The 23,775-nt window shown below is 43.0% G+C and overlaps 6 protein-coding genes across 11 annotated transcripts; 1 reads left to right on the top strand and 5 right to left on the bottom strand.

Moving 5' to 3' along the window:
* Nucleotides 1-5,024: 5,024 nt before the first annotated feature.
* FVEG_02569 (hypothetical protein) lies at nucleotides 5,025-5,225 on the bottom strand (the record flags this gene model as incomplete). The annotated part of the gene is made up of 1 exon (XM_018889910.1): nucleotides 5,025-5,225. One exon carries the CDS (start codon nucleotides 5,223-5,225, stop codon nucleotides 5,025-5,027), a length of 201 nt encoding a protein of 66 aa, XP_018746150.1.
* A 270-nt stretch (nucleotides 5,226-5,495) lies between these two features.
* FVEG_02570 (DNA-directed RNA polymerase III subunit RPC1) lies at nucleotides 5,496-10,245 on the bottom strand (the record flags this gene model as incomplete). Its single annotated transcript, XM_018889911.1, has 4 exons — nucleotides 5,496-9,694; nucleotides 9,752-9,901; nucleotides 9,965-10,076; nucleotides 10,154-10,245. The coding sequence occupies 4 exons, from the start codon at nucleotides 10,243-10,245 to the stop codon at nucleotides 5,696-5,698; spliced, it is 4,353 nt and encodes a 1,450-aa protein (XP_018746151.1). The 3' UTR covers nucleotides 5,496-5,695.
* A 564-nt stretch (nucleotides 10,246-10,809) lies between these two features.
* Nucleotides 10,810-14,804, bottom strand: FVEG_15099 (hypothetical protein). Its single transcript, XM_018904189.1, has 8 exons — nucleotides 13,873-14,804; nucleotides 13,744-13,823; nucleotides 13,655-13,688; nucleotides 12,871-13,603; nucleotides 12,583-12,815; nucleotides 12,112-12,520; nucleotides 11,279-12,061; nucleotides 10,810-11,214 (listed from the first exon to the last, which is right to left on the bottom strand). Exons 1-8 carry the CDS (start codon nucleotides 14,486-14,488, stop codon nucleotides 11,049-11,051), a joined length of 3,054 nt encoding a protein of 1,017 aa, XP_018746152.1. The 5' UTR covers nucleotides 14,489-14,804; the 3' UTR covers nucleotides 10,810-11,048.
* A 449-nt stretch (nucleotides 14,805-15,253) lies between these two features.
* FVEG_02573 (hypothetical protein) lies at nucleotides 15,254-16,985 on the bottom strand. Of its 2 annotated transcripts, XM_018889913.1 has the most exons (4): nucleotides 16,843-16,985; nucleotides 16,547-16,754; nucleotides 16,241-16,495; nucleotides 15,299-16,165 (listed from the first exon to the last, which is right to left on the bottom strand). In XM_018889913.1, the coding sequence occupies exons 3-4, from the start codon at nucleotides 16,390-16,392 to the stop codon at nucleotides 15,532-15,534; spliced, it is 786 nt and encodes a 261-aa protein (XP_018746154.1). In that variant the 5' UTR covers nucleotides 16,393-16,495; nucleotides 16,547-16,754; nucleotides 16,843-16,985; the 3' UTR covers nucleotides 15,299-15,531. The 2 variants fall into 2 exon arrangements, with proteins under 2 accessions (XP_018746153.1, XP_018746154.1); XM_018889912.1 differs by having other exon boundaries at nucleotides 15,254-16,165; nucleotides 16,241-16,754.
* On the top strand, nucleotides 16,779-19,962 carry FVEG_02574 (fimbrin). Of its 4 annotated transcripts, XM_018889914.1 has the most exons (5): nucleotides 16,779-17,500; nucleotides 17,556-17,766; nucleotides 17,824-18,518; nucleotides 18,569-19,554; nucleotides 19,604-19,962. In XM_018889914.1, exons 1-5 carry the CDS (start codon nucleotides 17,478-17,480, stop codon nucleotides 19,633-19,635), a joined length of 1,947 nt encoding a protein of 648 aa, XP_018746155.1. In that variant the 5' UTR covers nucleotides 16,779-17,477; the 3' UTR covers nucleotides 19,636-19,962. The 4 variants fall into 4 exon arrangements, with proteins under 4 accessions (XP_018746155.1, XP_018746157.1, XP_018746158.1 ...); XM_018889916.1 differs by having other exon boundaries at nucleotides 17,556-18,518; XM_018889917.1 differs by having other exon boundaries at nucleotides 16,779-17,766.
* Nucleotides 19,641-23,444, bottom strand: FVEG_02575 (sterol O-acyltransferase). 2 transcript variants are annotated; one of them, XM_018889919.1, is made up of 8 exons: nucleotides 22,354-23,444; nucleotides 21,531-22,304; nucleotides 21,351-21,472; nucleotides 20,644-21,295; nucleotides 20,471-20,589; nucleotides 20,323-20,419; nucleotides 20,045-20,262; nucleotides 19,687-19,995 (listed from the first exon to the last, which is right to left on the bottom strand). In XM_018889919.1, the coding sequence occupies exons 2-8, from the start codon at nucleotides 22,162-22,164 to the stop codon at nucleotides 19,876-19,878; spliced, it is 1,962 nt and encodes a 653-aa protein (XP_018746160.1). In that variant the 5' UTR covers nucleotides 22,165-22,304; nucleotides 22,354-23,444; the 3' UTR covers nucleotides 19,687-19,875. The 2 variants fall into 2 exon arrangements, with proteins under 2 accessions (XP_018746159.1, XP_018746160.1); XM_018889918.1 differs by having other exon boundaries at nucleotides 19,641-19,995; nucleotides 21,531-23,444.
* Nucleotides 23,445-23,775: the final 331 nt, after the last annotated feature.

The raw sequence follows: 23,775 nt of genomic DNA, 5'->3' as shown, positions 1-23,775 counted from the left end.
TATTAATAATATAATAAGTTAATCTTATAATCTTTAGCTATTAAGTATAGCTACTTAGTATTAATAGAGATAAAGCTAAAAATAAAGCCTTTAATAATTATATTATAGATTAAAATATAGGCATTAGAAGACTTAGTAGATTACCTAGAATAGGGTTAATGCCTATTAAAGTAATAATAGGCTTTTATTAATAGTATTATATTAAGTAATAATAATAGTTAATATTAGCTATAGTTTATAGAGTTAAAATATATAGTTATAGTAGTTAAATTATAAGTACAAATATTATATTATAGGAATTAAGAGCTATTATAGTATAAAGGAGGGGAAATAAAGGGGGAAAGAGAGGTAAAAAGGTAAATTAGGAAATAAAGGTTTTAGTATTAAGGGAAAAACTGTAAATATTAGCAGGCTAAAACTAGCTTAGTAGGTTAGTTATAAATTAGATTAGGTTATAAGGTAATATAAAGCAGTATAAGAAATATAAATTAAAGAAAAATATAGCTAATAAATACTTAAGATAAGTTATTTTATATAAGTATTATATTAGTAGCTTTAATAGATATTAATAACTATAATTAATAGGGTCTAACTAACTTTTAAATAGAAGTATAATAGATATATTAAGCTTAATATTATCTTAGTCTTTTAATTAAAGTAAAGAAAGAAGGTTAATATAGCTATTAAAAGGTAAACCTATAAGTAATACTTATATTACTTAATTAAAGCAGTGATTATATTACTTAAAGTAAATAAGTCTTAATTAATTTTAAGCTTTATAATTCTAGCTTATTATAGAAGCCTTACTATTTAAGCTATTATATAAAAGGTTGAAAGCTTAATAGCCTTAGATAAGGCTAATAGTAATTAAAAGAAAAAAAATAAAATAATATAAAAAAAATAAAAAGGAAAAAAGAAGTAAAAAAGTAAATTATAAAATAAAGGTTTTAATATTAAAAGAAAAATTATAAATATTAATAAGTTAAAGCTAGTTTAGTAAGTTAATAATAAATTAGATTAAATTATTAAGTACTATAAAGTAATATAAGAAATATAAATTAAAAGTAAATATAGCTAATTAGTACTTAAAATAATTAAAATATTAAATTTACTTAATATATAATTAATAAAGGTTATTTAATAATACTTATAGTCTATTTTTACTAGCTATTATAATAATTAACTAATTAATAATAATAATATTACTTTCTTTAAATTAATTTAACCTTTAAGGCTAAATTTAAAATATAAAAAGAAGTTAAATAAGTATTAGCTATTAGCTATAATTAATAAATAAATAATTAATTACTTTAATTAATTATTTTTAAGTATAAGCTTTTTTATTACTTACTTAAAAGCTCTTTTTATAAAAGATAGCTTAATAAAGAGATATAGTAATTAAATACTTTAAGTAAAAAAGACTTATATTGTTATAAGTTAAAGAATAAATATAGCTTTTAAATCTAAAGTATTAGTATACTTATAAACTATATTTTTATTAACCTATAGGTTAAGTACTAGTAAGTTAGCTTATAAAGTATTATAAGTAGTATTTAAAGTTTATATATAATAGAATTCCTTAAGAAAATCTATAAAGTTAATTATTATTATAAGATAAAAAAGATTCCATATAAAAAAAAGAGTTTTATTTAAAAGTTAAAAGAGCCCTTTAATAAGTAAATACAGCTATAGTTAATTAAATAGAATTTGCTTAATTAAATATATTTACTTTATAAAATAATAACTAATATTAAAGTAATAAATAGTAATATTAATAGTATTATTAATAATTTATAAAGGTTTTATTATTAATTTATTAAATTTAATATTATTAATAGTAATTCTTTTATAATTAAATTATTATATTTAAGTAATTTAAAGTAAAAGCTTTAAAGTTACTATAAATAATTTAAAATAAGTTAAGTAAGTATAATAGTATTATATTAATTAAAGCTTAAAAAATAAGATTTTAAAAAAAAAGGGTTTTTATAATATATTTAAGGGGATTATAAAGTTATATATTAAATTAACTAATACTATTAGTATTACTATTTATTACCTTAATATCAGTTATTATTTTATAAAATAAATATACTTAATTAAGTAAATTCTATTTAATTAATTATAGCTTTATTTACTTACTAAAAGGCTCTTTTAACTTTTAAATAAAACTCTTTTTTATATACTAAATTCTTTATTTTATATAATTAATTTTAATAGAATTTCCTAAGTAATTCTATTATTAATTAAAATATCAAAATATCTCTATAGCAATACACAAGGTATAGCCAATAAGGTCTTATATAATCAGAATAATATAATATAATGCTTATTTTTTAGCATATTATATATAAGGCATTATATATAACGCTAAAAAACATAATAACTTTAAAAGCAAGTCTTAAGGTTATATAGCGCTATAGCCTTTAACCTTATAATCTAACTAAACAAATAGCCTTAATCTATAAGCATAAAAAGATGTTTTCCCTGGCCTTGGCAGGCTAAATGCCTTCTCTATTATTACCTAGTTAAGGCAATTAATACCAAGGCTCTAACTTAAACAGACTATCTTAAAACAGGCTAAGAACTAAATAAGCTATTATAAAATACACCGCTATATAATTACTATTAATAGCTATAACTATCCTATTATAGCAGTTAATAACTATATAAATAGTAATCTAACTAATATTAATAATCTTAATATTAATAATATCCCTAATTTATATACCTTCCTTTAGTATCTAAATATTATAAGTAAAGACCTACTATATATTAATAAATTAATACTAATATAGTAAGTTAATCTTATAATCTTTAATTATATTATAAGGCTCCTAGATATATAAAATATATTTATTATCCTAATTATTATAATCAAGTTAAGGGCTTTAAAAGGCTTAGCTAATCGCTTAGGGCAGGATCAGGACCTATTAATAGAGCAATAAGCCTTTATTACAGCTATCAGATCAGGTAGCAGTAATGGCTAATACTAGGTATAGTTTATAGAGGTAAAATATATAGTTAAAGTAGTTGAATTAATAGTATAAATATTATATTACAGGAATTAAGGGCTATTATAAGGTAAAGGAAGGGAAGTAAGGGAGAAAAGAGGGGTAAAAAGGCAAATTGTAAAATAAAGGTTTTAGTATTAAGGGAAAAACTGTAAATATTAGCAGGCTAAAGCTAGCTTGGTAGGTTAGTAATAGATTAGATCAGGTTATAAGGCAACACAGAGCAGTATAAGGAACACAAATTAAGGGTAAACACAGTTAATTAACACTTAGGGTAATTCTATTATATATAAACTTTAAATATTACTTATAGAAAATATACTTCTAGGTTTATAAAGATTATATTTATAAGATTAATAATTATTATAATCTAAAAGCTATAATAAGCCTTTAATTTAATAATTTAAAGATCTATTAAACTTAAGGTATTAATATATTACTATTTAATATTTAAAAATAGTATTTTATTTTAGTACTAACTTTAAATAGTATTAAAATTAAAGTCTAAATAATAAAGTATTTTATACTTAAATTAAATTAAGTTAAGTAACTACTTATTTATTTAACTATTATAGCTAATTATAAATACGTTCTTTACTAGCTTTTATACTTATATTTTAGCCTTTAAAGTTATACTTTAAATAAAGTTTATAATATTCTTATTATTAATCTTTTAGCTATAGCTAAGTAAAAGTAAAGATTATATATTTAATTAATAAATAGTTTAAGGTTATAAGCTATTTAAGTTTAATATCTTAATTATAATTAAAGTTAGTAATATTAATTTAATATAATTAGAGTAAAGAACTTATAAATAACTTAAGCTTAATTAGTTCTTTAATAATTTTATAATTATTATAATAACTTTATTAAGTAATAGATAGATTAAAAAAAGTTAAGGTTATAAAGAAGTTCTTAAGGCTTTAAAATAATAAAATATTAATTAATTAAAAATTAAAAATTTATTTAATAATATTAAAGTTTTATATTATAAATATATATAAATAACTCCTAGTTTAAATTACTATTTCTTTATTAACTTTACTTTATTTATAGTTTTTAAATATAAATTTATATATTAATATTAAAGTTTTATATTACTTATTATTAAAGAACTTAGTTATTTTTCTTAAGCCTTTTTCCTTATTTTTCTCTTTATTTTCATTTTTATTTTTTAATGCACTAACATACCCTGTATGTCGGCGCTTTGGATTGCCCCCTGGAGCATCATATAGATCAAGATTCTCTTCAGCCTTGCGTTTTGCAGCTCTCGATCCTTCAGCGACCAATTGCGTATCTTTTTGAAACGTCATACTGGGTTTCTTATCTTCTTTTAATGCTTGAACAACTTTATCTGTCGCTGGCTGCAATGACCTCTGTTTCCCTTGGTGGTTATCATTGAAGAAGTTCATTATGTTGGACTTGTTCGCTTTGCTGTCTAATGGGACGATAAAGGTGGGTGAGTTGTTGCCGACTTTGCCGACATCTTGAGAAACTCGATAAATATCCAGATCTCCTTCGAACGGCTTCAGAAGTCCTTGCAGCTCATCGGACCACTGTTTTCGGGATGGGTCAAGCCATGTCGCCATACTCGATGAATTAGGATCAAAGATCACAGGCATACGATCGTGAAGAAACTTGAGTTCTGAGTTGTTGCTTGTGGTGATGATTGTGTATGAATACAATGTTTCTCCCGTCCCTGTTGAATGTCAGTCTTGCTTTAGTGATACCTCGCAAGCTCTTCATTACCTTCAAAATGCACACAGTCCCAAAGGCCGGCGAAGCACATCAAATGTCCATCTTTCCGTTTCACGTAGTAAGGCAACCTCTGCTTTCCTTTTTTGAGCCACTCATAAAATCCTTGAGCAACCACGATGCATCTTTTGCGAGTCTTCATGCTGGCCCACATTCCTCCAGGTGAGCTGAGGGAGTCATCACGGCAGTTGATGGTCTTTAACATGGAACCATAGTCTGGTCTCCTTCTTGTCCATGAAGGAACAAGACCCCATTTCATTGACTGGAGCTTGTACTTGATATAGTCCTTTGGGTCCTTGGGATCCTGAGCGGCGTCGTTCTGCTTCTCACCTTGTTCATCTTCTCGTGTGGTGTTTTGATCAGATGTGCTAGCACGGTAAACAACACCGTGATATCCTGGGGCAAAGTTATAGCTGCTTCGAGGGGCGCCATCGCCGGTATCCTCTGGTGCATCATCAATTTCTAGTCCGTCTTCCTCGAGCATCTGACGGATCTGGGACGGCCGCTGCAAGTCGTGCTTAGCAAACTCACTAGCAATCTACATTTCATTGAATACTTACCAGGGCCAATGCATATCTTCCGCACATGACGTACGTCTTTTTAGACTGGTGGTGATGTTCAGACACTCAACCTCTCATGTGGCATTCATGGTGCCATGTAGTGAGTGGTTAGATCACGTGGTTCAAAGTATGACGAAATGTCGTTTGTCTCAGTCTCGAGACCAGGAGAGATATGTGACCTCTAAAAGAACAAGGGGTAATTTACCACTGATTTACGAATCTTCTTTCGTCTCATAAAAGAAGGCTCATAATGTTATAAATTTTTCGCCCCAGTGCTAAAACAACAAATTCTTATGGTATCGCTATATCGGCATGCATCCATCACGCCACGCAGGATAATCCAGTACAGTAGATACAGTTTTGTTCTCAGGCCTTTCGGCGAGCCTTGCGCTTAAGTGCCGTCTCCTCTGTCCACGCATCCTCAAACAGCGTCGGTTTCTGCTTGATATCTCCCTCCCTTATACCTAAGCGACGAACAACTTGGAATGCACCAGTGCCGACCGACATTGTTTGTCCCATGATGATACACTCACTGACACCCTCAATTTGATCGGTCTTCATGCCAGCTGCAGCTTCAAAGAGATGATCCGGGGTCTTCTCGAACGAAGCCAACTGTAGAACGCTATCGCGCATCTTGGACAGCCCGAAACGAGTGATGCCGAGAACTTCACCTTTGTAGGTCATAACGTCGGCAAGAAGTTGCATGTGTCGCGGATCGATGCCCATATCCCCCATCACCTCACCAATCTCGTCAGCAATGGTGGTTCTGGCTGCTTCGATACCAAGTACATCCCGACACTCCATGACATTGTTGGTACGGGCTTTTGTGCCAATAACACCCTCTGTCGTCATACATTCCCGGAGACCGTAGCCTTCAACAAGCACAGTATGAGTGCTCTGTTCCGATGTTTGAATGATTGCTCTCGTGGCTTCAGGATAACCTGAGATGGGGACATTGGGAAGTGAGCGGCGCAAGAAGTTGGCCCTCAACAGCATGTCTCCAGTCTCAGCGGCGGCAGCTTTGCTGCGAGCCGTAGTCCTCTTCGTCGCCGGATCGGTCACGTCCCGTACGCGAACGATAATACGCTCCCCATCGATCGATAGGTCATCTCTTTGCACCTTGAGTTTGCGCTGCTTGCAAATAGCCTCAGCAATATCGTAGGGGCCAATGCCAAGGTGCATATCTGAAAGAGCGGCGGAGTCAATTTGTAGAACAACGTTGCCTTCTGTAGTGCGCCATTCATCTTCAACAAACCGCAGAACATCCGAGATGTAGGTTTTCTCGATTCGTCCCTTCACAACTCGAGCTGCCTCGATTTGCTCGTTGTTTTCGAGAGGACATGTGATGACAGGTGTGCTAATTGCCTTTGACGCGTTGATGATTTCCTTGATTCGGGGAACACCTTGCGTGATACTCATACCTGCGACACCAGCAAAGTGGAATGTTTTGAGTGTCATTTGGGTGCCCGGCTCACCAATTGAATGGGCTCCAACAGCTCCAACAGCGTGTCCGGGTTCAACATGCGCCTTCTTGTACTTTTCCAGGCACATCTTGATGAAGAGCCGAAGAGTTGACAGCGTCACCTTGGCAGTTCGGTCCGCGTGATCTTGAGCAGTCGACCTTACCATGGCACCATCTTTGAATCCAGCCAACTTTCGTACGGTCTCCAATTTTGACGCCAGCCCTTCCACATGTCGTTCAATCGCTTTGAGGAATCCTCGAGCACCCTCATGCTCATCGATACCATAATCACTCGTATCTCCGTAATCCAAAATCTCATTATGCAGTAACCCGTGCCTGACATAACGCCGCCGTTCAGTTTCCAGCACTCTATCGCAAAAGGATCGAATCTCCTCTGGTGTCATAGAGGTCTCGCTGTTATCCACTGTCAAACTCTCCGCATGGGTCCATGTCCGTTGGAAATGAACTGGCTCTGCCGAGCCCTCCATATCCACAGGGTCAAGCTTGTCTGCACCAAACTGAAACTGAACAATCCCGCCTCCGGACGTCCGGACAGTATCGTCGTATTGAGTAGACAAATCTTCGAGCGATTTCATTAATCGCCGAGACATATAACCAGTCTCGGCGGTCTTGACAGCCGTGTCGACTAATCCCTCACGGCCTGACATGGCGTGGAAGATGAATTCGGTGGGGAATAGGCCGGTGTAGAAACTGTTCTTGACGAATCCTTTCGACGGGGGTTGTCGAGCGTTCTTATGGAAATGCGGAAGCGTTCGGTCCTGGAAACCATCCGCAACACGTGAACCGCCTATAATCTGTTGCCCAACAAGAGCAACCATCTGCGCCACGTTGATATCTGAACCTTTCGATCCGGATTTGGCCATGATAAGGGGGGCGTTGTTACGGCTCAATGTGTCGACACAATAAGAACCTGCTTGCTGTCGAACCTTGCTGAGAATACCGGACATGGAGTTTTCGAGCGTCTGTTCCTGGTTACAGCCGGCAGCTTTCTCAAGCTTTCCTGCCTTGAATGTTTCGATCAGGTCATCGCACTGTTTATAGGCAACAGCAACAAGTTTCTCCTTCTCTTTGTTTAGTGATTCCGTCGGGAAAACATCTCCCACGCCAATCGAGAATCCTCGGTTTGTGAGTTGCCGCGCACATAGTTTAGCCAGCCTGTTCATGGCAATGACAGCTTCGTCTGGTCCAAAATCACGGAGAATCACGTAAAAGATTGAATCTTTCTTGCCAGTTCCGACAGTAGACTTGTCCATGCGACCACACATGACTTCCGAGTTGCGGACAACAAGCCATCCGTCGTTGGGGTCCATATCGGGGCATTGGCCAGGTCGCGCTTTGTAAGCTCTGCATTTTGCGTCAAGATTAACCTTGACAGGTGAGTCCTTGTTGGGTCTCATGAGCATACTAAAGAGTTGTTTGCCTGTCCAGAGCGATTGAGGTGCAATAATGGCTGGAGGTGGCATGTCCAGGTGTGTCTTCCCATCCATCATGTGCATACAGAGATAGGTAAAGGTCTTGCGGTCAAAAAACCGGTCTTTGCTACTGAGCAGGAAAGCTGCTGTGATAAAGTCCTGAGTAGCAGCAATGACGGGTTCGCCATTCTTTGGGGTGGCTAGGTTGTGCTTTATGCCCATCAGATTGATGGCCTCAGCACGAGCCTCCTCTGTCTGTGGCACATGAAGGTTCATTTCATCGCCGTCGAAGTCGGCATTATAAGGTCCACAAACACATTCGTTCAACCTAAAGGTTCTCCAGGGGCGAACTTTGGCGAGATGGCTCATGATACTTAGCTTGTGCAGAGAAGGCTGACGATTAAAGAGAACAATGTCGTTATCCTCGAGGTGCCGTTCAACAATGTCGCCAAACTTGAGGTCTCGAGCTATGTACTCTCTGTTGCCGAATTTAAGAGATTGTAAGTAGCCACCTTCATCTGACTTGATGACCCGCTGAGCTCCTGGCCAAATGTCTGGTCCATTTTTGACACATTGGCGAAGCTTCTCGAGGTTGTGTCGCTGAACCCTTTCTGGGTAGGTCAGGTTCTTCGCAACTAGTTGTGGCACAGCAACTTGGTCAATACCAAGGTTAGGGTCGGGGGAGATGACGGTTCTTCCTGAAAAGTCAACACGCTTTCCAGAAAGGTTGCCACGGAAGCGACCTTGTTTGCCCTTCAGACGCTGGCAGAAACCTCTCGTGGCTTTACCAAACCCGGGCTGTTGAAGGCCAGGAACATCACTATTGACATACATGGCGATCTGAGTCTGTAGATACTCCCACTGTTCCATGATGGTTTGTACTGGAGATCCTTTCTGCAGAGCAGACCGAATCATACCGCTAACCCATACGATATCAGCTAGTTTGGTCGTGATGTCGTCCTCGTTGCTCGCGTTGTCTTGAGCGACGGATGGTCTGATACAAACAGGAGGAGCGGGCAGGAATTGCCAGATAAACATCTCTGGCCGTCCTTCTGCAGGATCCAGACCGAGAAGCTCGCAGTCGGTAGGACTGATCATCTTGAAGAGATTGAGAACTCTGAGGGGGTTTAGGTCCTCCATAGCCTTCCTAAGGTGTTTGTCCAGCTCTGGGTTCTCGCGTTTTGCCTCGTTGAAGGAGTTGTCGAATTTGATCTTACTCTCTGGCGGGACTTTCTTTACAGCAGTTGATTTATTGTAAGCAACAAACTTGTCGTGAGCAAGCTTGAGAACACCGATCTTCCGAATTTGACCATTTAGAGAGCCACAGTAAGGGCATGTCTTGATCTTCCGGCACTGCTCGTTGATCTTTTTGCATATCTGGGTTCGTCGCAAGTTATCCAAAAACGGTCGTCTCAGTTCCTTGAGAAACTGTTGTCGCTCGGGCTCTTCGAGCAAGACTCGGCCGCAGTCCTAGGAAAGAATCAGCTCTCTATAGAGGAGTCATTTATACAAGAGCGGCTAGCTTACCTTGCAAATTTCCTGGAGAATTGACATAATAAAGCGAAGATAGCCCACATGGAAGGCAGGTAAAGGAAGACGGACATGACCAAAATGCCCATTGCAATCCTTCAGAGATTCTTGGCAAGTCGAACATCTTCCTTGTTTACTCGATGTGCCCTAAAACAGAATGAGAACCGAACTATACTATAGTACTGGCAAGTCGTTAACAGCATCACATACCAGTCGAGAGTCCAGAGGGCCATGGCGATATGGAGCGCGGTTATTCTCAATGTCGTAGAGCAAACGGTCGGAAACTTCGAGAACAGCTTGGTTGGCAATATCTTGATTGGACCTAACGAAGGTTGCAAAGTCAGCTTGGAGATCCAAGATAAGAGTGGTGACCATGCCACCACAGGAAGTCAAACTCACTGGATACCAAACTTGATGCCCTTGAACCGCTTTGGCAGCTTATCCACGAGCTGCTGCTTGACGGGACTGTCAGCAGATGTGGCGACCGCCATCGTTGGTAGCAGCAGTAAACGTTTATTCTTCGATGTCGTGGGTTTGAAGGTCGGGTCGTTGCGAAAAGCTGCGAGCTCGGGCGCTGGAAGCGTCGGCAGGTATGAGATGTCGATCGCGGGTCTGAGGATATGCAATACGCAGTGGTCGTGGGTTTGGATCACGACAAGCTTGGGCTAGAAGCTTCCTGAAGTGTTGCGCGCTCGAGTTTCATGTACATGACCAGACAGGTTGGAGGTTGCAGCGAGCGCAAAATGCAATGTCCAAAGTCGAGAGGCAGGCGTGGATTTCGTCGCAAAATTTCCATCGCCTGCGAAGAGGGTCCCGTTCTTAGTGTCGTACCCCACCGTAGTGTCGACACGCGGGGTGCCAGCCACCTCACTCAAGCATCAGGTTTGAAGGGCCTGTTGGAAGAACTGAAGTAAGACGTGAGTCATAAAGACACCACAGTGGGATGAATCATTCGGCGAAGGATACTTGATCTACCTTATGTTGGATAACATGAATGGGCGCAAGTATCCACCGCCCAGTCAAAAACTTCACCATCATTGAGTGGATAGGGTGAGTATCAGTCAACAGCTCGCTCAGTCTTTTATAACTACCCAAGTATAATTTTCCATTCTTTTCTAAACTTTGGTACACGAACTATTTTATATAGCCAAGTTCATTCCATAAATATATATAAACCTATAAAATCCAACTCGGCGGGTGCTCGAGGAGTTGGCTCTTGAGGTTGAGGAGCGGCATACCACATTATACGACTCTGAGATGTCGACTGCCAGATCTTCATAATGCATCGCCCTTCCTAACTTCCAGTTTCCTCGTTCCTCGATGGAGGCTCGGTCGCATTCCTCTTCACACTCGACCTGTTCGATAGCAGCTGCGAGAGAACGAAATGGTTTACGTCCTCATCAGCCCAGTATGCCATGTGAGATGCAATGGTATTGATGGGATTGAAATCCAGGACGCTCCTATGTTCAACGTTAACCTTTGTTTGCTTTTCGCATTTCTGTGTCAAGCAAAGTAAGTACTTACTCTTGAATGCTATAATCAACTCGGCCGTTACGGTTGAGTGCTCGAACTTTAGCTTCCTCCTTGCGCATTTTGCGCGCCTTCTTATCGTCGTCAGATGTTGCTGTTCCTGTTCCTGTTGTTTCCTGGTCCTTATTTGGCACTGTACGGTTCTTCTGGAAATTGGAATACAAGGTTTCGATTTCTTCGTCGATCAGTGTCGGGTTACGGTCACCAGCTCCGGAGTCTGGCACAGACGCAGAGTCCGCGAGCTTCTTCATACGTGCATCTGTGACTTCCCGTTTCTCTGCAGCATTTGGTACGTCTCGGTTTGCTGTCTTGGTTCCTGTTTCTTTGTCTGTGCCTTCAGCGCTGGTGGTAAGCCGTGCAACCTCTTCGTTACTCAAACCAAGTGATCGATTGAGCAGGTTACTAGCGATGCCCGCACTAAGGCTTGACCACAGTCCGCTAACACTCTGTCCGACTTTTGCTCCGATTCCTGTCAATCCCTGCGGGGCGACATTGCCGAATATTCCTCTTTTCGTGTATGGCAATATTTGGGGCTTGAGTGTAGACATGGTCGGAGATATCAGCGGCTCTAGTCGGTAACTAATTGGATCAGATGGGTGGAAGATGTTAAAGAGTTGCTGAACCTTTGGTGATGAGACAGACATAGGAAGACCAGTCAAGGAGGATATCTGCTCTACTCCTGAAGAAAGCGGTGCGGTTCGGAAACATTCTCCTTGCGTACTTTCCCCGATATCTTTGATGTCAGATGATGTGTTGCGATGTCTGGCCGCTATTGTTCTGGAATCATGTTAGTGTTGGACGTTTCTCTGGGAGATAATGAGACGCACTGTCCCTTGAGCATCTGAAAGAGGCCGATTGGAGAACCCAGGCAAAAGAAATCCTCGACTTTGAACTCAAGATTGAGCTCATGGTCCTTGTTGGATGTTTGTGAAATATCCTGAGCCGGCCACAGCCGTAGAACAGGCTTCGGCTCAGCGGACTGATCCCGTTTTTGCTGGCAAAGTAGATCAAAGAGAATCGCGGAGCCCAGAGAGTGACCCATCAAGTGAACCTTTCCTCTGAAATCAGGATTTCTTTCTTTGAATAGTTTGAAAATTCTGTTGCATTCATTTAGCACAATCCTCGAGATTTGAGCCCTATACGAGCTTTGGTATAGCAAAACATCTAAGGCAAGGTCCGAAATCAGGGAGCGTGCGAATGCCACCCCTTCGATAGTAATGTCATCCAAGGATGGATCTACAGTATCGGACAGGTCAGCAACATGGCGGCTAGCAAGGGTAAGATGTGTGTATACTCACACTCATCCTCGTCATCATCTACGTCTCCCAGGTCACGCTCTCCCTTCTTCTCACGTTTCTTGGGAAAGTCTAGCAGATGTCTCCAGCACACGGGAAGCACCTGTACCCTGCAGTTACCAGGTCCAGCCCCAAGTTCCGAGTTCAATGCTTTCAGATCTGCTGAGTTGGCATACACTGACTTGAGTGTCTTGCGGAGGACGTTGACATCGTGAACAAAATTGACACTCTCCATTCTAGTAATAATACTCGTTAGCTGAGGATAATCAAGTCGTTTTATATAGAACGTACCGTAAACTAAGGAGCTGACCTATACCATGTGTGACAAGCACCAGATGCTCGATTTCCCGTCCTTGGGTTTCGCCGGCCTGTGCATTGTAATCGTCTTGTATCTCTTGCTCTTCACGTCGCCGTATGTCTTCTTCTTTTTCGGCCTTTGTCTTTCCTTCTCCCTCAAGAAGGGAAGAAAGCTGGCGTTGAAGTGTTGCACGTCGAGGGTCTTGGGTCGGAGTATTGTCGCTGCCATTCTGAGCAAGGTCTTCATGTGAAGCACGAGTAGTGGGCGGAGCTGATCTTCGCTTCAGACTCTTTTGTTGTTTTTCGTCCAGTGGAAGACCCGAGTCAGCTGCGTTGGGTTGCTTCTCTTCCCTCTTGTCTTTGTCGGTGTCTTTTTCTTTATTCTTGCTGGGTTCTGAATAGCCACGAACCAGTCTCACTCCGCTCATATAACTCCCACCAGCGAACCTTTGATACATAGAAGAAGTCACCCAAGAAAGCATACCATCCGTATTTAGATAGGCAGTGCTTGCATCATGGTATGTGGCCAGACTGTTCATGTATGTTCCAAATAATCGGTATGACTGGGGCTGAGGTTGACCACGAGAAGATGGTTCAGTTGCAGAGCCATCAGCAACTGGCTTCTGACCAGTTTGCTCGACTCCACCCTTAGCTGTTGCATGTAGGTTCTCTTGCGAAGCTTTAGGTGTGAGGTTCCTTCTAGCTCCTGATGGACTGCGGTCTCTTGCTATACAGTGTTTTAGTCAAAGGTTGCAAATGGAAATTTAGTTTGTCTTACTGGGATATAGCCATGGCTTCATCTTAAGGTAGCCCTGTATACATAGTTAGATCGAGCACGACAATTGTGGCATTTAATATTGAGTGTACCTCCTCCAGCTGAGCGGCTAGATTCTCTTCGCAAGGGCGCAAGTTAGAGCCTTCGTGGTAAAACCATGTCCCTCTGCGTACTACCGTCGATTAGTGAATATTCAGACTGGGAACTTGAGAGCGGCACACCATCATAAACTGGGCCAAGCCAATATACAGGAGCCAATTCCCGGAATTCAATGTCTACGTCGAATAAGAAGTCTTCATTCACGGGAACACGGACTCCAGTTGACTTCGAGTCAGACAGCCCGCGTTCGCGGTTTTTAAGTCCGTCTGTGGTGTCATCTTCAACATCGGCTTTGCGCTTTCTCGGGGCCATCTGCACATCTCCAGGTGCTCGAGTCCGGGCCTCCTCTACTTCCTCAAGAAGCTTCTGATACTCAGCTTCTAAAGCCTTGGAATCTGAAGAAGAAAACGGGTTGTACTTCTTTGGTTGTGTCGAAGGCTTTTCGGGCTGTGTGGATTTGCTGAGGCGAGGTTTCCGCTTGGGAACATCCACGGCATGAAACCACTGAACTTTTAGAGGAGGGCATCCTGAGGGATATGTTCGAAGGCTTTGCCCATAAAGGTGGGTTGTGCTGTGATCATCAGGGTTCGCTGAGGTTGCAACGGTTGACGTTTCCTGCTCAATCTTTGTTTTTTGAGTTGGAGTTGTGCTGCGACTAGCAGCCCAAGGATTAAATGAATCAACAGCGGAGCTCAGATATGACCTCTCGACCTTCTTCTCGGCCGGTCCTGGTGCCATATTCAGACTAAATAACCGCGGCCATACACACCATCGAAGTTTAGACGTTACAAGCGGTTGTGATATTAAGGATCTGAGAAGCTTGGGGGTTGAGATGAGTGAGGGAGCCAGTGCGACAAGTGGCTCACCGATATGCGACAGGGCCAGAATATCTCGTAACTGATGTTTTAGCCTTCAAAAAGACATGAACTGAAGCAAATAATTCCAGATTCCAAAACTCGTCGATATGAATCTAACTTTTCGGTGAATTGACAGGAAGTGTCACGATGAACCCCAAAGCTTAGTAGAAAGGTAGGTAGGTGAGGTAGGCGTAGGTATGTTCCATGTGAAAGCCAGATGACGTTCCAGCTGCAGGCACTAGTACAGGCAGGCTCCTGCGTTGAACTAACTGTTTTGGGTATGCACCTCAAAAACCGTCCTTCAAGCGTACTGAGTCTATATACGCCGCATGTACTATCCAACAAAGCATTGGATGTATTTAATATCCATATTACCTACCGACCTTATCTACTAGGTATTTACTAAAGGTATGTAGATAGCCTAAGCCAACTTTAGAGTGGCCTTAGATAACACCATGTTCTTTAAAGCCTATAAGGACCAAGTATTCTCAGAAACACCCACGGATACATGCTCAGTAGTTCTATCTGAAGAAGGTAGTATGTGACTTAACTCCCGCATGTAAGAAGTAAATACCAAATCGTACCTAGAGTTAACATTATTTACTGATGGCGTTACTCAAAGATTCGATATTTAATGCAAAGATTTTCTTTCTTCAAGTCTCCCTTCTCAACCGAATTCTCTGGAACTCGTCGGCAAACGAATACTGAGAGGTCGGAGGAGCTTCCACAAGCCACTAGGTGCCTAGGTGCTTATAGGACTCTATAACAGCCCCCGGGCTTCATCCCGAAAAGCATCTTGAAGATGAAGCACAGAATTAGGGATGCGGCCTTATATATTTTTAAACTTCATAAACCATATTGTTTGATTGCAGCAATAGTCGTACAGCCGCTTTTGAACGCCATTAACAGAAGTGCCTGCTGACTCTACAGCGATAATAAACCTGTCTGAAGAATATGCCCCCATTGTTCCTGTCGCTGTTGGGCAAGGTCTGCAGCTGTCCTACCTTGGCTGTCTCGCAACCCACGAATGTCCCTTTCTCTATTCACCGACAGGCGGCCAACACCTGTCGCCTCAGCCACAGAGCGAGCATACTCCGGAAAAGAAGAGTCCGGGATCGTGGAACAAAGCCAAAGCAACAGCCATAGCGATTCCTCCTGTGAGTTTTCGATCGCAAGGTGCAACCCATTCTTCATGTCTCCCAAAGGGTCCTGGTAGGTTACAAAGGCTGTGAGCTCTCCAATACTATTACCAGCGTCTCGGAGAAGTTCAACAACGCCGCCAACATCACCCTCCGCGCACATGACATGGAGCGCGCGAGCTGGGCGCGCCTCGGGGTTACTCTCAAGATATGCTTCTTCAGTGATGGACGGAAGAATATCCAGGTTTTCCTGAATGCCGCCCTCATTCGTATATCTTGTGAATATTGCGGTGCCCGGGGGGGTTGAGAGGAAAGTGTTTGTCACCGAAGGGCCCCCTTCGTTGACAGGAAGGTATGCGGTGCAGCTGGGACACTTGAGCGACAGGGCTACATCTGAAGACTGATCAAGCAAGCATTGCCTATTGAGCATTAAGTGAGCTATTATACTCGGATGAAAGGGTGTAAAGAAGATGGTGTTTTCAAGTAAGACTTACCAGTGAAAGTGACAACCACAGGGGAGCTCAAGATCATCGGGCACAGATGAATCTGAAGTGCTGGGGCCTGTTGCCCCGCGCTCGTCGTCTATATCCTCCTCAGGATCAAGACGCAGCACCAACGTCTCTTCACAAACTTTGCAGAGAGCCATCTCTGTATGAAAAGAGAGTGGCTGGGTGGGTGTAAACTGGTAGTGAGAGACACAACAAGGTGCGGATGAGAATTTCTATAAGTCCCAGGGCGACAGCTTTTTACTGCACTCTTTTTTCAGTTTATCTCCACCGTTTACCATGTCCTCCACTTACTTAGGTACTCGGCCTGACGCAACGAAGTGGGGCTTTGCTGAGAAGAAACCGCCCAACTTGTGGTTGGAACTGAGGTAGAAGCCTTGACCTGCACGAGTGACAGCTCCCTGACCAAATACTGGTAGGGTCGGGCTGTTGACACACAGGTAGACTGAAGGCAGTAGTCATGCACTACTAAATGAACCGATCTACCTATAAAAAGCATTACCTATCACTATCAGTAGACTTCATAAACGACGTTTTTCATCAGGCAGTGAATCCCAAGCAGGCATTTAGCTGCCTAATAACATCCATACCTAGGCTACTAGGCCAGCAGGCAACAACTAATTCTCCATGCTATGTGTTGTGTGCTTGGGCATGGCGTCGTAAGTGATTGCGAATACCAACACAACCTGAAGGCCCTGAGATATTAACTAAATACCTCTGAATGGTAGTGAACTAAGGTGGAATAACAGAAATTGGAGCGCTGCACTGCCATCTCGAATGGCGGACATTACATCACCGCTTAGCAGGCCACTGGGTACCTATGGCTGACTCTTGGCAGGGAAGCTCCCCGCAGTGACGTGGCATCAAAGTACTTCAGTTTATCGCATAAGTATAACTATCGCCGAAGGGCCCCCTGTAAATACATCAGTTACGATCAGTCAATACTTGATCGACACCATCATCCAGGTACCTCCTTCATTTAGACTGGGATCTCCCCCACTCACTCAACCTATGCCGCCTGAAGACTGTCTCTCTCCTTTCAGGCGCCCAATTCTCGCATCATCTTCTTCCTCAACCCATAAGAGAGCGTACGAATACCGTCCTGCGCTCGAGAACTACCTAATCTCTCTGGAGGTTTCGGATTCTCAATACCATACCTCACCCTCGCCGGCTCAGCTGTCCAACTGCATAGGTGCCCTCCTGGAGCACCCCGCCCTCCCCGGCCATGAACGTTTTGAAACTTCAGAGGTCGGTCGCACCGGAACTCGCGGGCTTCGTCGCGAAACTGACTATGTTTCAATAGGAAGTTTCCTCAATTCCAACAGAACGAAATCTTCAGCTTGTCCGATGCCTTTCAGCGGCTTGATGTCGACGATAGAGGATACCTTGACGAAGCTACCGCTATCAAGGCAACCCAGCAGAGCGAAAATCAGCCCTACGATGTTGTGCGCCAGGCGTTGAAGGAAGTCGAGCTTGACTCTTCGCGACGCGTTGAGCTCGAGGATTATGTTAGCGTACGTTCAGAATGCTCGCATTTTCCCTTCTACACGTACTAATCCATACCGCGCCAGCTCGTTGCCAAACTTCGCGATTCATCGCCCGCTCAGAAACGCATGTCCACGGGACCAACTCCTCCCTCTGCAGGTGGTGGTGTTGTCGCGCAACGTACTGGCGGTCATGCTTCCAAGGGTAGCGTGGGCGGAAAGATCCAGGTCCAGGGCTCTAATGCCAACATCACTCACACCATTAATGAGGATGAACGCACCGAATTTACCCGTCACATCAATGCCGTGCTGGCTGGCGATGCTGATATTGATAGTCGCCTCCCCTTCCCTACCGACACTTTCGAAATGTTCGACGAGTGCAAGGATGGCTTGGTTTTAGCCAAGCTCATCAACGACAGCGTTCCCGATACAATTGATGAGCGTGTTCTTAACATACCCGGCCGGAAGATCAAGAACCTCAATGCTTTCCACATGAGTGAGAACAACAACATTGTCATCGAGTCTGCCAAAGGCATCGGCTGTTCTGTTGTTAACATTGGTGCTGGTGATATCATTGAGGTTCGAGAACATCTTATTTTAGGTCTCATCTGGCAGATCATTCGACGAGGATTGCTAGGAAAGATCGATATCAAGCTCCATCCTGAGCTTTATAGACTGCTTGATGAGGACGAGACACTTGAGCAGTTTCTCCGCTTGCCCCCTGAGCAAATTCTCCTCCGATGGTTCAATTACCATCTGAAAGCTGCTAACTGGCCCCGCACGTAAGTTTTGTCTGATATGGTTTGTCTTTTGTGAAACTAACCAGTCTTAGCGTCAAGAACTTCTCCTCTGATGTTAAGGATGGTGAAAATTATTCGGTTCTGTTGGCGCAAATTGGTCCCGAGTATGGCGTTACCCGTGCGCCTTTACAAAAGCAGGACCTACATGAGCGAGCTGAGGCAGTTCTACAAGAAGCAGACAAGCTGGGATGCCGCAAATTCTTGACACCAAAGTCACTCGTTGCCGGTAATCCCAAGCTTAACCTAGCATTCATCGCCAATTTATTCAATAACCATCCCGCCCTTGACCCCATCACGGAGGAAGAGAAACTCGAGGTTGAAGATTTCGATGCGGAGGGCGAACGCGAGGCTCGAGTCTTTACACTGTGGCTGAACAGCCTGGATGTCCAACCTGCAGTTGTCTCGTTCTTTGATGACCTTAGGGATGGCAGTATCCTCCTTCAGGCTTACGAGAAGGTCATCCCGGGCTCTGTCAACCCCCGTCACGTCAACAAGAGACCAGCGCATGGAGGTGAGATGTCGAGATTCAAGGCCGTCGAAAACACCAATTACGCGATTGAGCTTGGAAAGCAAAACGGGTTTTCGCTAGTTGGCATCCAAGGCGCTGACATTACTGATGGACAAAGGACCTTGACTCTGGGCCTTGTGTGGCAACTCATGCGCAAGGACATCACCGTCACTCTATCTTCACTGGCTCAGAAGCTTGGTAAGCGAGAAATCACCGACTCTGAGATGGTGCGATGGGCAAACGATATGTCGCGAAAGGGCGGCAGGAATTCTTCCATCCGCTCTTTCAAGGATCCTTCAATCGGATCTGGCATCTTCCTCCTGGATGTTCTGAATGGAATGAAGAGCAGCTATGTTGATTACGATCTTGTTACATCTGGACAGACTGACGAGGACGCTTACTTGAACGCCAAGTTGAGTATCAGCATTGCTCGAAAGCTCGGTGCGACCATTTGGCTAGTTCCCGAAGATATCTGCCAAGTCCGCAGCCGCCTCATCACCACCTTCATTGGTAAGTTCTATAAGAGATCTCAAGTATAGTATGCTAATGTGACTGCTAGGTTCTCTTATGGCTACGCACGAAAGGATGTAGATCTAGTTTGGGACTTGTTTGGCGATGGCGCGATTGGGGACGTGGTTATTCGTATGCAAGAATATTCGATATGTTATAAAAGCTTTGGTTCAACAACCATCATATTGCCAACACAGTGCCATTCGTCATTTCGATAGATGTGATCATTCTCTATATTATTGCTATTTTAGGTGACGAGGATCTTATTCAGGAATAAAGATCAACGTGACATTTCTAATTATCGCCGGCTGAAGTACTCTCTCACAGGATCAAATACAAGCTACACAACAGACTTGGTCCAGTGAAAATGCCCAGCCAAAAGATCAAGTTGCCTAGTGTCTTGCGCCCACGCAACCACTTGGTGCGGCTCAGCCTCACTAACTGTGAACCAGTAAGTAGTCAATCCAAGGTTCGGGTCACGAAAACTCACTGGTAGTTGGCACATCTGAAGGAACAGGAGATAGCCTCTTAGCTTCTTAAACAGACACCACATGACCAATTCGTGGACGCAAGCTGAAAGAAAGAATGTAATCAGTGTGGCCGTGTGCTTGTTGACTTTCAGAGATGATATAGAGCTATGATAGACGTGGCGGAGAAGAAAAACGTGAACAGGTCGATTCCAGTCCCGGGCGAACTGATCCCAAGAGACTAGGAAGCAGATATCAGTTAGACACCTACATTGCCGAGGACAAATATCGAATGACTTACCGCTGTTCCACCAAGCATCATAAAAGTTCCGATCGGCAAAATATGTCAACTCAGCCAGGATGTTCAGGATAGTTTCCCAAATGAGATACCAGACAAGCTATATTGTGTTAGAGCCAAGTGTACATAGCGAGGATTTCTGTCTGCTCACCAGATACTCCATCATGAAAGGGAAGATCAGATCGAGAAGCAACCCGGGAAACTCCTGAAATCTCCCAGCCAGTGGTACGCCATTCTCCTTCATCTCAATGGTCTTCATGACGGCGGGATCTATGAGCTTCCGTTAGCGTGGCAAATGGCAGTTTTTAGAGGAAGATAACCGACAAATAGAGTGCTGTGAGACCTGAACCATCACAAACAGGACCCCAAACATTGCAGTAAACTTCTCCAATATGTACGACCAGTCGATAGAATCGGATCGTGGGTATTCTATCTCATAAACAAGAGTTGGCAGAGGGATCCATTTGTAGTGATCGATGAAAGACAGGTTGTTGGGGTAAGCTTTGCCTATGGTGGCTCCTGTTCCCTTGAGTTCATCGGTCATTGCATCCACCTCCCACTTCATGATGCGCTCAAAGAGAGCAACTTGCTCGTCGTCCAAGGGCTGGTGAGAAGCAATGGCTCGTGAAATCTTATCTATATCACTTTCTTCCTGGCCAGGTTGCGCAGAGATGGACTTTCGGCGCTCTTCGGCTGAAGGAGTAACACTAAGATGTTGTGTTGATATGGCTGATGCCGGGGGTTCAGTCTGCGATGGGGTCATGGCTGGATCAACTAGGTCTAGTTGCCTAAGCTTCTTCATTATCTTGGAACGCTGTTTGTAGACTGTCGATAAGTGACCGTTGTAGAAGGCGTAGGAGTGCTGCTTCATCAGCATGACGATGCCATGAAGGACAAAAAACACAGTATGAGTCCATGGCCAGTCACGCCAGAGAGTCAGGCCAACTACGCCAGCCAGAAAGGCCGTTTGCCACATCTGAGAAGATCCATGAGCTTTCTTCCCAGGCTCTTGTATGACAATTGTAACTCACATTCTGTATAACCCATCCAGCACCATCCCAGTTGATGTAGTTGGCAGAAACAAGCCGCTGGATGATCCAAGTCACTGCTGTGAGGGCACACATGATGCCATCCGAGAGAAGCAGGACGACAACTTTGATATAGTCAGTCTCGCGAACCCACGAAGAGGAAGTGTCAGGGTGATATCATACCATCTCGATGGAACATAGTCTGCACGATTTCGTTCGTCCCAAGGGGGTTTCCGTAGACTTGCCAGTTCTGGACCGAGATTTTGAAGACGAAAAGAGCAACGGCGAGCCAAAACAACGTATAAAACCCATGAAACGGACTGTTCGACGCTGAGGGGCTATGACGGTCAAAGGCTGAGAATTGGCTAGTGAAGACAAGATCGGCAAACTTTCGCCGTCTCTGCTTTGGGCCGGTCGATTCTTGTGACCACTCTGAGCTAGTTTTAAGTAGTCGTTGCAGGCTATTGTCCTCGTCTAGAACAAGATGGATACCCGAGTCACGACGCTTGAAGCGCAACCCAGGCTCTTTTTGCAGTTTTTCAAACTCAGTGCCGGACAGGGATATGGTTTCTGGTCGAGGCTGGACGCGATGGGCATAACGATGCCGGAGACCTGATGGCTCTGTCAGGGTCGGTCGAACATTCTCGTCGTAATCCTCTTCACTTGGTGTTTCAGAGCCAAGTCCTGGGCTGGGCCCATCAATTGTCATACCAGCGGCTCGTAGAGCTTCCCCGAGTGATCTCGGTACTGGTCGTTGTAGTTCCGGGGCCGGCTGCTCGGTGCTCCGGCCAGAAAGCGGGGCAGTTAAGGATACCATCGGGTCGTTGATGGTAATTAAAGCAGGCTGAGGACAATTTAGATAGATGAATCGAGTTATTGTCGAAATGGATAGGCTGAGCAAGTAATTGCAGTCCGGCCAATGTCCTTTATGTCGGTCTGGGGAAGATTGTAAAAGCTCTATTAAATCAACTGAATATACAATGTTCTCTGGGAGACAAATCAATACATGGAATTATAGGAGAGCTATCAAAGAGAAGTAGCTGCGGCCTTTTAAGATAACAGTCGAATGAGTTCGTGCATGAATATGATCGGATGCCACGGGCTGAAGATCAAAAGACGCAGCCGGCATTTGACAACGCGCGGATGCCGGCCGTTCATTATTTGCTGCTGATGAGTCCGAGGTTGCCGTTTGATGGGGAAAGCTGGGAAACAATCATGCTTATTACCTATCTATCTTGCTTTGCGGGTAAGGCTTGTGAGACTGACTCATGGTGTAAAGTATTATCTAGTAAAACGTCATTGTGCAAAGAGCCTCGGCCACTGGGCCCTCCACTACCTACTACATACTGTAACTTTTGCAAAGCATGGATGCATTGGCCAGCAGACGTGGACGAGGCTTACACACGCTGTCGGGATGTTCGGTAACAAAGAGCCTAGACTACGACTGCCAAGTACCCCAGGGATAAATAACACAACAGATTTCTCTAGTATGTGCCTCTATACCCGTTGATGATCAGTTGATTCAAGAGGTTGCACTTTGATCTTGTCCCTGCTCCTGTATATATGGCGCAAGGCATGTAGTCTAGTGAATCTAGCTACCTAAGGTGCGACCAGTACTTTGTTATCTACCTTAGTCATCCATATCTCTATCATCGACATATTCAAATCATCGTCTCCAGATTTGAGATATCATGACAAGGATTAATGGGGCTTAGCCTTCAATTGCATATGCCTGTCTCTATTTCACAATCTTCTAGCTAGACCTTGAGATCCAGGGTGGCATGTGACTTGACATGACGATAAAAGGGCTACATCCCCATAGTATTCGAAAGCTCAGCAAATCTAAGGTCTTATTGCAAGATATCCAATGACATCATGGCCTATGAGTTCGGATAGGTAGGCGCTCACAAAGAACCGACAGGCAGATGATCCGATGGTGTCAGTATGTATGAATGTTATTGCCTCCACAAATTATACGAGCCATCCATCCACGTGTCGGATTCCGGGCTTGTACAGAGCGCGCGCGCCGTCCTGTTGAGCTCCGTGTGCCGATCTGAATACCGACAACGAATGAAGCTTCTGATTAACTGCCAGAGGTGACAATGGCATCGGTAGATCAGATCAGATCCCTCAGCATCACTGACGGAAATTATGCAGGACCCGAATTCTCTGCATCTCTCACGCGCGATTCATAATGCTCCAAAGCAAGGCTGAAAGCGGGTCTTGCGGCTCCTGCCCATTTCGCTGAACTTCTTCCAAGTTGGCTAGACTTGTTTCATTGGCTGCAGAGTACCTACCTTAAGGTACATACTTGTAGGGAGGGTAGCTGCATTATGTCAGCTTTCCGCCGCTAAATTTTCCGTACCAACACTCGTGACCGCATCGTACAACTTCAACACTGTTTAAGGTTACACTATCATCAACACGT

This window comes from Fusarium verticillioides, chromosome 5 (genome assembly GCF_000149555.1).
Source record: "Fusarium verticillioides 7600 chromosome 5, whole genome shotgun sequence".
Taxonomy (NCBI): Eukaryota; Fungi; Ascomycota; class Sordariomycetes; order Hypocreales; family Nectriaceae; genus Fusarium; species Fusarium verticillioides.
The sequence above is the reverse complement of the archived record's forward strand: the minus strand, read 5'-3'. Positions and strand labels throughout refer to the sequence as shown.

What these genes read in the sequence shown, in the direction of transcription:
- FVEG_02575 (XM_018889918.1), bottom strand. Translation starts at nt 22,164, where the DNA reads ATGGTATCCTTAACTGCCCCGCTTTCTGGCCGGAGCACCGAGCAGCCG. An exon ending in CTGGATGGGTTATACAGAAT is followed by an intron (nt 21,296 to 21,350) that starts GTGAGTTACAAT and finishes GGATCTTCTCAG; the next exon opens with ATGTGGCAAACGGCCTTTCT. An exon ending in TTCAGATGTGCCAACTACCA is followed by an intron (nt 19,996 to 20,044) that starts GTGAGTTTTCGT and finishes ACTGGTTCACAG; the next exon opens with TTAGTGAGGCTGAGCCGCAC.
- FVEG_02574 (XM_018889914.1), top strand. Translation starts at nt 17,478, where the DNA reads ATGAACGTTTTGAAACTTCAGAG. An exon ending in AACGTTTTGAAACTTCAGAG is followed by an intron (nt 17,501 to 17,555) that starts GTCGGTCGCACC and finishes ATGTTTCAATAG; the next exon opens with GAAGTTTCCTCAATTCCAAC. An exon ending in GCTGCTAACTGGCCCCGCAC is followed by an intron (nt 18,519 to 18,568) that starts GTAAGTTTTGTC and finishes AACCAGTCTTAG; the next exon opens with CGTCAAGAACTTCTCCTCTG.
- FVEG_02573 (XM_018889912.1), bottom strand. Translation starts at nt 16,392, where the DNA reads ATGGCTCTCTGCAAAGTTTGTGAAGAGACGTTGGTGCTGCGTCTTGAT. An exon ending in TGTGGTTGTCACTTTCACTG is followed by an intron (nt 16,166 to 16,240) that starts GTAAGTCTTACT and finishes AATGCTCAATAG; the next exon opens with GCAATGCTTGCTTGATCAGT.
- FVEG_15099 (XM_018904189.1), bottom strand. Translation starts at nt 14,488, where the DNA reads ATGGCACCAGGACCGGCCGAGAAGAAGGTCGAGAGGTCATATCTGAGC. An exon ending in GCTTGGCCCAGTTTATGATG is followed by an intron (nt 13,824 to 13,872) that starts GTGTGCCGCTCT and finishes AATCGACGGTAG; the next exon opens with TACGCAGAGGGACATGGTTT. An exon ending in TTTCAGATGCTCAAGGGACA is followed by an intron (nt 12,062 to 12,111) that starts GTGCGTCTCATT and finishes ACATGATTCCAG; the next exon opens with AACAATAGCGGCCAGACATC.